This window comes from Pinus tabuliformis, chromosome J (assembly GCF_031772625.1).
Source record: "Pinus tabuliformis cultivar Carrire ecotype Pingquan chromosome J, CPIR1, whole genome shotgun sequence".
In the NCBI taxonomy this organism is placed as follows: Eukaryota; Viridiplantae; Streptophyta; class Pinopsida; order Pinales; family Pinaceae; genus Pinus; species Pinus tabuliformis.
In genome coordinates, this window is record NC_142295.1 from 1,569,410,105 (window position 1) to 1,569,422,413 (window position 12,309).

Genomic DNA, 12,309 nt, shown 5'->3' on the forward strand with positions numbered 1-12,309 from the left:
TGCTTCTTAGTCAAAAATTTTATACTCCTTATGTGAGTATTTCCTTTTGTTGACCTTCATTGCATTGTAGTACATGCCTTCGAGCATGTCATTGGTGAAAGAGATTCTAACATACTTGATCATGTCATAGAACTATTCCCATAACTCAATAATAACATGACTAAACTTTGATGCATATATACCTCATCTTGATTCTCCTTTGATCATCTTAGCTTCATTTGGTTGTCCTTGGTGTGGCCCTTCTTGCTTCGTCTTACCCTGCTTGCATATCATCCTTTTCTTGAATCCCATGAATGGGATTCCCAATGAGACATCTGCTTTGGTTTATGAACCTTCTTTTGAAGATTCCATCATAGGATCTTAAAGACCCTTGCCTTGCAAATGTTTCTTTCCTTTTGATGATGGAGGTCTTCTAAGATTCTTTATCATGATCAATTTTCTTTCATTGTGGATGAGGTCCTATTCAAGGTATGCTCCTTCTACATGAATATCTTGAGCTATGTCCATCATACTCCCATATTCCAGAAGATATTTCTAACCATGCATTTTGTTCTCATTTATAAACGTTCTTTCTACATGAGTATCTAGAACTCTATGTGCTTCATGCTTCTAGATTCTAGAAGATGTTTCTAGCCATGCAATTTTATTTTATTCCTACATGCTCCTATTCTACTCAAAACTTTGAAAGAAGACTTTAAGTAAAGAGTTTGACTTAGTCATAGAAGAGATCCGGTGGATTTTCCTTCTTTTGCTTCTTTTCTTCTTCTTTCACCTTTTGAGTCATGTGAGCTTCTTCCCTCTTTCTTTTGTTGTTGTTGTCCTTCTTAAGCTTAGAACAATTCCTTATGTAGTGTCCATATTCTTGGCATCCATAGCATTGGATTTTGGACATATCTTTGTTGTTTGTTCTTCGTGGACGAAACTTGCCAAATTTTCTCTTCTCTTGGCCATGGTAGCAAATGCTTGCTCCTTTGATCCCACATCTTCCTTAGCTTTGAGTTTGGATTCCTCTGTCTTGCTAGAGACTACATTTCACTTAGTGTGGTAGCTTGCTTCTTGGCATATATGCTTGATGTGAAGTTACCCCAGTCCTCAGGTAGAGCATTGAGTACTACGGTTGTCATTTCTTTGTCGGACATGACTTCCCCTAGCTCTTGAAGTTGATCCCTCATCTCAGAGATTTTCATGAAGTAGGGAGCTATTCCTTCCTTTGTTATCTTCATCTTGTACAATTCATTCCTTAGAGATATCACTTCTCTAACTATGGATACCAAGAATAACTCTACTAGCTTATCATAAATTTCTTTTGATGTCTCAAATTTGGAGACATAAGGAATGAGAGAGTCCTTGATAGATTCTATTAGAATCCTTTGAGCTCTTGTCTCATCCTTATTATACTTGGCTAAGGCTTGAGTTTGTTCCTTAGTAGGGATAGTGATATTCCCTTTGATATTTTCTAGAAGTTCATTTTCCTTGAGAAGTAGATCAATCCTCTTCTTCCATGCAAGAAAGTTATTGGTACCTATCAATTTGTTGCTTTCCTTGCAAAAAGACATTGATGTATATTCAGAAGGGGACATATACTTACTTAATAGATTTTGAAATGTAGTTGACTTCTTTTCTCCTTGAAGTCTTGATGGATTGCTTTCCTTGAATCTTGATGTTCCTCAAGATGTTTTCTCCAAGTGGGCTTGCTTGATGATGAGACTTACTTGATGTAGGTCCCTCTTTGATCTGCTCTTCTTTGTAGGTGCCTTTATATAAGGTTCTTCTTCTAGCTTTGTAGACTCCCCCAATGAATGATAGATGATAGACCTTCTTTCCTTGATGTGATAGAGACTTATTGGCTTGATGCTTCAACTTTTGTAGATGTCCTTCCTTGATGAGTGTTCCTGAGATGCCCTTTCCTTGACGTGTCACCTTAGTTCCAATACCATGTTGAAGAATCTAGGGCAAGTAGGTGTAGTGTGATTCTTCTTGACTTGATAGCAACTTGTGAAGTCTTTTTACGATTTGTCTTTGTTAGCTTAATCTTCTTCTTCTCTTATTAATGCATGTGTGTGTACTTCATCAAACTGCTATCAAAACATAAAACACGAACACAAGATATTGGCTATCTGCGAGGGTCAAAACCTCTGTTCTCTTGAGAGGAAAACCCTTTGGTAAGTTTTCTCTTATTGAAGCTTCTTTTTTGATCAATGCCAAACCTTAGACCCTTGACTAGAAGATCCTCCAAGCACAAGTCAAGTCCTTCCTTTTCTCTACACTATGTCTCCCCGACACTTTGTCCACCTCCCGACACTTCGTCCTCCTTCCGACACTTCGTTCTTCCTTCCACTGTTAGTAGTCCTTCTAGAAGAGACACTTATCTTTTGTACTTAGTGAGATCCTTCACCTAATGATACTCCTTCCTTCTCTTGACCAACAAAGTTCCTTCTTGATGTATTGTTGTATGATTGTATGACTGCCCTAGTTTTCTCACGTGTGGTATGTACCCTAGAGAATTAGGGTCCTTTTCCTTCACTAGAGAGATAGACTTCTTCGCTTGACTTGGGAGGCCTAGTTTCAAGCCCAAACAACACTATTTCATGGACTGTTTGCCCCTGCTGTCATACCCACAGACTTGACGTCCTTTTCTTCGCACGTGTGACTGTTTCTAACCCTATAAACAATCCTCTACCTTCGCTTTTCTTCTTCCTTACTTCGCTGCACTTTGGAGACCCTTTTAGATTTATTTCCCTTCACTTTATCTCGGCTTCTTCCTTCGCTAATTTCAGAGATGCTTGATTGACGTTGAGAGGGAGTGGACAACCTCTATATATAGAGGACTGTCCCTCCTTTAGGCCGACTTGCCGTCTTGAGGCCGAATTGACTTCCTTTGCTTCAATGGGTGCTTTTAATGGTTCCATTGCTTCTTTTGATGGTGTCTTTGCTAAGAGGAGACTTGACTTTGCTTGGAGGTGTCTGCTTTGACTCTTTTATATAAATATACATAATGTAACATACCCTTAAGGTCTTCAACATAATTCTTTTGACTCTTTGACTCACCTATAGCACTTTAACATGTGCTAGACTTACTTCAATGAGCAAGAAACTCATTGACAATATTATAAAAATAATATTTCTTTTCTTGAATAAATACAAATATCAAAAATACGTTTATGAAGACCGAACCTAGTCACATTTCCTTCAATAAGGGAGTCACATATCTCAACCCCATATCGAGCAATAGGATATCCAAACGCACAGGGGAGCACATCTCGACACTGGAATCCCATCGGGAGCTCATTCTGAACCCAGAAATACAAAGGGGAGCAAATCTCAACCCAATCCTATTGCCTGTCGATTTTCCCATCAATGACCCTTAAGAGTCATGAGGTAGAACACCTGCATCATAATCAACTTGGGTTGTACACCCCAAGTACACTCTCAACCCGTTGGCCAAACGGGGAGTGGTATTCCCAACAAGCTTGGCTTGTGGGTATGATGCCAACTGGGGTATACTCTGCATAGACCAGATAGGGGAGCAACATCTCCAACCCTATGCGTAGATAGGGGAGCAACATCTCCAACCCTATGGGTAACAGATAGGGGTAATACCCTATTGTCTAGAGATCCCTCAACCCCAGGAGCCCTCTATCTCAATTCCTCACCCTGGGAGCTCAACAGGGGGGAAGAGCTGGCTTAGTGTCCTCGATCAACGTTGCCCCTTATCAGGAGGGGTCACATCCATCATTCCAAGCTGTTCTCTGAAGACCAAGAACTTCCCTTTCGACAAAGCCTTGGTGAGAATATCTGTAATCTATTCATCTTTCGATATGTGATGGAGTCTAACAGCTCCTCTCTGCACCATGTCTCGAATGAAGTGATATCAGATCTCTATGTGCTTGGACTTGTCATGAAATACGAGATTCTCTGCCAGACAGATCCCACTCTTGCTGTCGCAATATATCATTGTAGTATCTAGGACCTGCTCAAATAGCTTCCTTAACCAAACGGCTTTGCAGCTAGCCATGCTAGCGGCAGTATACTCTGTCTCGACGGTACTCAATCCTACGAGTCTGGACTTTTGCTTCTTGCTCATCCAGGATATCATGGAAGATCCAAGACTAAAAAAACATCCATACATACTCTCCCTGTCGATAACATTTCTTGCCCAGTCAGCGTCTTGTGTATCCATGAAGTCAAACATCTCCAACAGAGTATCTTAGACCAAGTGTGATCATCCCAAGTAAATATCTTAAGATGTTTGTTGAATTTAGGCTTTTGTGATCCATATCAAGTTTTTGAGAAGATTTTTCGGCGTAAATCACCTTATGATACATTTGTCGACGCGTTTTGAACCAACGAGTGTGGTTCATTGTCAGGACAATGTGGTTTATCGTCAGGACAAGTTGGCCTGACGATGAACCACACTCGTTGGTTTGAAACGCGTTGACAAATGTATCATAATGTGATTTACACCAAAATATCTTCTCAAAAATCTTAAGATGTGTTTGGCGACAATTGAATGTGCATGGAGAGGCTTGGTCATGAATTGAATCAACTTGTTCACTACATAGCATATGTCTGGACGGGTGTTCACGAGGAACATCAGAGCCCTAATCAATTGTCTATACTCAGATGGATTTGCCAAATTGGGTCCCACAACTTCTCCACATAACTTCTTGAAATTCATTTCCATCGGTGTGGCCATGGACTTGAATTCTGTCATTCCAAATCTTTCTAATAGCCACATGTGCAAATATATCATCATAATCCTCTCCCTCTTTCTGTGAGAATCCTCGAGCCACAAACCTTGCCTTGTATTTCTCAATGCTACCATCAACTCCATGCTTGATCTTGAATAGCCACTTTGAAGTCACCACAAATTTCCCTTTCGGTCTCGGCACAACATCCCATACATCATTCTTCATAATTGATTCATATTCCTCGGCCATCGCATCTTTCCAAACTTGTTCTTTTACAGCTTCTTCGAATGTGGAAGGTTCGTCTTGAATCATAGTGCTCATGGCTGCAACATATCCCTGATACTTGCATGGCTGCTTCCTTTCTCTAAATGATCTTCGAACGAGAACATGTCTCTCAGCATCCTGTAGAGTGTCACAGAGCCAAAGTGGTCTCTTCCTAGTAGGAGGATCACTTGGAGGAGGATCTAAGGGATCCATAGGCTCCATGGGATCATCAACAATATCAGTCTCAGACTCGGGCACAAAAGGACCATCTAGAATATCCCTATCATCATTCCTCTTCTTGGGAGGAGGAGGTGGAGGAAGATCTTTTGCTTTTCCAAGAGCAACATCTTCATCGAATGTTACATCCCTGCTAATTTCAACCTTCCTTTGACCAGGAATATATATTCTATAAGCTTTAGAATTTTCACAATAACCCACAAACGTACCTTTCCTTCCAGTTGCCTCCAACTTGTTCCTTTTGTCCTTCGGCACATGAAAATATACGGGGCATCCAAAGATGTGGAGATGACTTATGTCGGGCTTGACACTTGTGAACACTTCTTCGGGGGTCTTGTTTTCTAGTGCTTGATGAGGCACCTTGTTTTGAACATATACAACAGTGTGCGTTGCTTCTCCCCAAAGGAACTTTGGCAATTTTTTATCATGGAGCATGGCACGGGCAACTTCTAATATATACCTGTTCTTTCTTTCTGGTAATCCACTTTGTTCAGGTGTATATGGCACAATTGTTTCCTTCTTTCTTGAAAAATGCTATGAAGTCATTTGACATGTATTCCCCACCATTGTCAGACTTGAATACATAGATTATCTTGTTTGATTTTCGATCAAATCTTTGAATTCTTTGAATATTTCGAAGGCTTCATCCTTGTGCTTCAAACAATATATCCATGTCTTTCTAGAGAAGTCATCAATGAAGGTGATATAGTAGAGATGGCCACCAATAGACTGCACGGGCATTGGACCACATATATCGGAATGGATGAGATGGAGGATGTCAGTTGTCTTGTTCTTGCTAGAGGGGAATGGTCCCCTTGTCTTCTTTCCACTCACACAACCTAGACATACTCCATCATGATGGGCTTGAACATCGGGAATACTAGAGACCAATTTTCTTAATTTCGGAAGAGCATCATAATGTAGATGAGCTAATCTTCAGTGCCATAACTCGCTTAGGTGATTAGTATTATGAACCAATGCTAGAAGAGGTCTTCCAATGACTCTATAGAGTCCTTCAGATCTTGATCCTAATGTGAATGCATCTCTCATAGGTGAACTAGCAGACCAAGCTAGAACGTTTCCTTTGATGAAGGAAACCTTCATCCCTTTATCTTCCAAAGTGGATATAGATACCAAATTCTTCATTAATCCTGGTACATACATAACATCATGCAACAAAACTGATTCCCCAGAATTCAAATGAAATTTGACGGACCCAAAACCTTTTACGGGATGAGTAGAGTTGTCTCCAAGAATAATCTTCAGCTTAGTCTCCCTCTCTACTAGATTAGAGAGAACTTCCTTATATCTAGAGAAATGATGAGTGGCCCAACTATCCCATGAATCTGGAGGAGAAGAACTAGTAAGTGCAGAAATAAGAATGTATTCAGATTGATTTACAACATTACTTTCATACCTGGGAAATCTTGACTTCTTTTGAGGATGACGATCTTCTTCACGGTCGCTTGAGGTATCCCTTCTTCTACTTTCATATCTTTTGTTGCGGTCATTTCTTCGATCATCTTTTCTCCTTTGATTATTGAACCTGTTGTTGTTGCTTCTAGTGTTGTAATGTGGCCCTTTGTTCTTCTCGGGACAATCTCGTGCATAATGACCCTTCTTGTGACAATTATAGCATTCAATATGAGACAATGTTCTATCATCCTTTCTTTCTGCATTTCGAAGAGGAGGCTTCCTTGATGGACCTCCTTTTCCTTTCTTCTTCCTTTTGTCACGAGTGATATATGTAGTGGGCGGGCTCTCCTTCTTCATGTTTTTGAATCCTTCCTCTTGATATCATCCTTGATTCTTCTTGTGTAAGCTTTCCAACAATTTCATCAAATGACGGGAGGACATTGTTGTTGCTTATGGCAGTAATGAAGGTTTCCCAAATAGGAGGGAGACCTCTTAGAGTCACGATCACCAATTCCCTGTCAGGCACAAATTCTCCAACTCTTTGCAATTGATCTCTAAGACGAGATATCCTCATTATGTAGGATTGCACGAACTCTCCTTTGTTCATCTTGGTGTCTTTGAGTTGATCTTTCAAGGAGATGATTTCATTCAAATTGTTGACTTCATACATGCCGACTATCTTATCATACATGTCTTTAGACCTTCTCAAGTTTCCAACATATGCAAGTAAATTATCTTGTAAACCATCAACTATAATTTGCTTTTCTTTTAACTCACCTTTCTTGTGCTTGTTTTTGACAACAGTGGAAACATTCTCTAGAGGCTCAGGTACTCTTCCTTGAATATAGTCCAAAACATCATTGTTATCAACTATGATCTCCAACCTGACTTTCCATGCAACAAAATTGGATGAGTCACCCAACTTCTCATCACTCTTGAAGAAGGAAGTCATCTTGTCTTTGACTAGATCGACTCTTTCAACTTTCCAAGGATGATTGCTTCAATGTCTCTTTTTGGGCTTGTCCTTCACCTTAGCTCTGATACCATGTTAATTTTTCAGATTGTTCTATGTTGTTCCAATTACTTCAGCGCAAATCAATTCTTCATTAGCAATGCATCCAATTATTAACAATGTTTCCAAACATAAACAATAATTGAAGATAGAACAATATATGCAATGACAAAGGAGACAATAGCACAACCACAAGAGACACCAGATTGGTCAAAGACCAGGGAAAAACCACACTATGGGGGAGAACCCTTTCAAATCTTCTTCTTATTAGATTGTCATAAAATGTTTCAGCAGAGAGTACAATGAGCCCAATACATAATCATCCAATAAAGATTTACCCAATACATATCAGAAGCAAACTTCCATAATTACTGTACAATAGAGAGAAGCCTTCCAGTCTTCAGACATCTGCGGTCATTTGTGGTCAACTACGGTCAATTGTCAAGCCCTAGCTCAGAACCCTAGTTGCACTCACGAAGATAATTTGTGAGTGACTGAGCCTTCCCAGTCGCTCCCTGAGACACTGTAAGAGAGCGACTGTGGCACCCTGACTGTGAAACCCTAGCTCAGAACCCAATCGCTCCCTGAGGCACTGGAAAGCGAGCGACTAGGGTCTAGACCTCCCAGAACTGTCTCTAAGCCCTGGTCACTTCCTTCAGGCTGTTATGCGAGCGACTATGGCTTCCCAGTCGCTCTCTGAAGCGTTGCGAGTGTGCAATTGCAGTCGAACTTGACCTGTGACGAGCGTGCGGCTGAAAAATAGAAACCATAGACACGTGTGAGCCTTAGACCTGTAATTTCGGACCTTGCACGAGACTTCCTCCGTCAGACCTGTGCGAACCAAACAATAGAAGAAGAGAAGAGAATACTTGATGATGATGTGAAAATGAGCTTGAGGTCTCTTGTATTTATAGACTTACATGAGGGTCCACTTGATGCCGACCTGTCCAATTGTACAGATGTGTGAGGCCGACCTGTCCCAATGTACATGAGAGGGTTCATAAATTCAAAAACCAACTTCTGCTTGTCCAAATGAGGTGATCTTTAGGTCGATTTTGGTCCTTTCGAAAAGAGGAATTCAATGCAATCATCATCTCCATCAAATGAGCTGTCCAAAGTGGAATTTGACCCTAGTTGCATTAATTTAACAATGACAATATGCCCTGTCGACGCTGTATGAAGTGTGGCTTCCTGGCCTTGCAATGCGACAGATGTATAACCTTGTGGCCCTCACAATCAGAAAATACAATGTTGATGAATATGGCCTCTCGGCCTCGATCTCCTTCTCAAGCGATAAATATATGATCCTTCGGCTTGAAACAGTTGTTCGTCACAACGAAGACATCGAAAACTGGCAAATCAGCCACGTCCCATTATGTTGAAATCCATGGTAGCGAAGGATTTATTCGTGGCCCACTAACAATAAATATAGTAATAATCGATCGACTTTGTATCCTTCATGGCCTTCGAACTTGAATGGACAGATCTGGTATAACAGACCCAAATCTAATCTTAAAACTCTTCACCTCAGCTAAATCAGCTCCAAAATAATTAACTGAAAAAAATACGAGATCAACTAGGGTGATATCAAATACCACTGAAGACGGAAACTGCCAGCTAGGATGAGAAGGAATTCCACCGAAGTTACAACAATCTTGCAAATAAAAATCCCTCAGGCTGACAGGATGCACAACTCTGATACCACTGTAAGATCTCAAACAACGAAAAAATCAACAAATCTGACACCTTTGATTGTTCTATTTAAAACGCTTGCAATCAAAAACACCGAACACAAAAGAGATCTGAAAATGCTACCTCTTATTTATATTAATAACTGAGAACAAAGATACATGCCCATACAAGTCATACTGAAGTCCATGCCAATGGCATCTATGGCTGCTCATCAATGACTAATCTAAGACACTGAAGCACACTTGTGAATCCTAGATGGATCCACCAGACAAATGTCACCACGGGGTTTTCGTCCTGGGATAGCTAGAATTGGCCATGCCAAGTTCTCAACAAACACACAATAAGATTGACAAACTCAGGATGATCAAATGCCTAGCTCCTATTCCCTTTTCTAGGCTTGATGGACTCTCTAGAAACCTTATTTTATTGTTTTCCCTCTAAAAACGAAGACAAATATCATGGGAAAATACCATGGGCAGATTGTGTCCATTTTGACCATATCAAGAAAAGGGAATATTACAGGCTTGGATCCTCCATCCAGGGTTGTGTAATCTTTTCTAGGTATATTCCTTTGTGGCGTGGGTGTCCATTAATGGCGCATTGCCATTGCCATAGTCAGTGCTGTATTATCTTCAATCTAAAGGAGCTCAAAAGGCAAGTTTGGGTGGCTTTGGTCCTTCATCCAGGGTTGTGTAATCTTTCTAGGTGTATTCTTTCATTGCGAGGGCATCCATCTATGGCATATTGCCATTGCCATGTTCAGTGATGTATTATCTGCAATCTAAAGGAGCTTCAAAAGGTTCTGAAACAATGAAAGGAATGTAGAGGATATGAGCAGAATTGTTGCTTCATCAACTGAAAAATGGAGCAGGTGGATGAAGGAATTAGAGAGACAATCAAGGGAAAAGCACAGGGTACAAGATCAGTGTTTCATTGAAAAGAGCAAGCACATTCTCAGTTTGAGAGAATGGGAAGTAGAGGCATGGGTTTTCGTTACTATCCATTGAGGGACGTGGGATGAGATGGCTTCTGCCATAGCAGCATTACAATCCCTGATTGGAAGAATTATGGATTGACTTCATCTCGATTCTCCAACCAATTTTGGTGTCTCACATGCCCAACACTGGGTAGCACGGTCGCTTGGTCCAATGGCTACATGTGGGGTTAATTCCCCATAAGTCCCATGGTCCATTCCTGGGGCTCTATGTACATTTGTGAAACTACTCCTGGTGCGATTTCTCCAGCTGGGTGCTTCCGGTTCTTAAAAAAAAACACTGGATATTTTTGTCAATGCAGCCTGAAGTGGCTTGCCTGGAACTTCAGTGGATATGGCTGCTGTCCACCTAGCACATGCAGTCAGAGGTTCAGCAGACCATTCAGGCACCTATGTCACAGGTGGACCTAATGATTGCTACGCACACTGGGCTCAGTTTAATTTCTTGTTTTATTTTAAGTTTCTAGCATGCATTGTTGCTTTGTGTTTCTTTTAGGCCAGTTTGTTAATATACCTGCAGCCTGAAGCGGCTTGCCTGGAACTTCAGTGGATATGGCTGCTGTCCACCTAGCACATGCAGTCAGAGCTTCAGCAGACCATTCAGGCACCTATGTCACATGTGGACCTAATGATTGCTACGCTCACTGGGCTCAGTTCAATTTCTTGTTTTATTTTAGGTTTCTAGCATGTATTGTTGCTTTGTGTTTCTTTTAGGCCAGTTTGTTAGTATACCTGCACATCGGCAGCTAGATGTTTTTGGAACAATGAATGTAAGTATTTTTTGGATGGAACCTGTGCACAGGAAGAACTAGAGGCAACACTTCTATTCCTACCTTACCTTTGGTAAATCTAGCTGCACGGTTTGGCCGCAGCCTTTTTAATATAAACCTTTAAATGTTACTATGAAAAACATGAGTTTTTGATTCTATTTTGGTCCTGTTCATATATATGATAACCTGTTCCTCTTTGGCTTCATGGCAGGAATATTATGCAAATTACAGGCTTTCCATGGGAGACAGGAGCTTTTTGCGTACATTTTTTAAGGAAACTAGAAAGGGAACAGTGAAGAATAAAGAGCTCAAAAGTGATCCATTCCAAAGATTGATTCCTTTTCTGGGAGTCAGCATTGTTCTTTCTGGGTTATTATTTTCTGATACAGCAAATGCAACCACTCTGTCGGATATGCATAATTTGGTGGGAGGCATCCATGGACTGATGCTTGCAGAATTGGATCCATCAACAACAAAGATTGCGATAAATATATTAGGTCCTATGTTTGCTTCATTTAATATTCTGTTCATAGTGAGGATAGTAATGTCCTGGTACCCTCAACTGCCTGTGGGAAAGTTTCCGTATGTAATAGCCTATGCTCCCACGGAGCCATTACTTAGTGCTACTCGTAAGGCGATTCCTCCTGTTGCTGGGGTTGATGTGTCTCCTGTTGTCTGGTTTGCTATTTTCAGTTTCCTGAATGAAATTCTGCTAGGTCCACAAGGGCTTCTTGTTCTTATTTCTCAGCAGCAGCTTTAGTTACATCAGTTCAAACTAGATATCCACAAGTCCTACTTGAACATATTTTGTATTTGGACTGTAGGTCTCAGTTCCATCGATTGTCTAAAATCACAATACCAAATTTTTAAAGACCAATTGTTGGCTTGAAGGGAGTTAAAAACTGCAGTTAAATACCCCCGTGTTCATTCCTTGGGTTCAAACTTCAGGCAATATCACCTGGTTTCATGGCATCGATTTCCTAGGCCTTGCTATTAAAAAAATTTCAAAGAAGATTTTCTTTACCTCGTCCTAAAGTTGATATGATATAGATTGATGTATGCCAGACATGCAGAGATACAAAAGAACCACGTTTTTGTAATTTTTTGGTATTCTGATTCTATAAAATAAATTCCCAAAGTAATCAAAAATATTTTCCCAAGCATACTTGCATAGGTAATTCCATTCCGCAGGACGTAACAGTACTTGCATTCTGATGACCTTAGAAAGGCTTT

The 12,309-nt window shown here is 40.5% G+C and overlaps 1 protein-coding gene across 2 annotated transcripts in view; it reads left to right on the top strand.

Moving 5' to 3' along the window:
* The window catches only part of CCB3 (cofactor assembly, complex C (B6F)), a 107,341-nt gene extending 95,289 nt beyond the window's left edge, over positions 1-12,052 (top strand). For both annotated transcript variants that reach the window (XM_089379773.1, XM_089379772.1), the window contains exon 3: positions 11,288-12,052. In XM_089379773.1, coding sequence (XP_089235899.1) covers positions 11,288-11,836 — 549 coding nt within the window. In that variant the 3' untranslated portion in view covers positions 11,837-12,052. The remainder of the gene's footprint in view (positions 1-11,287) is intronic.
* The last annotated feature ends 257 nt before the right edge of the window (positions 12,053-12,309 follow it).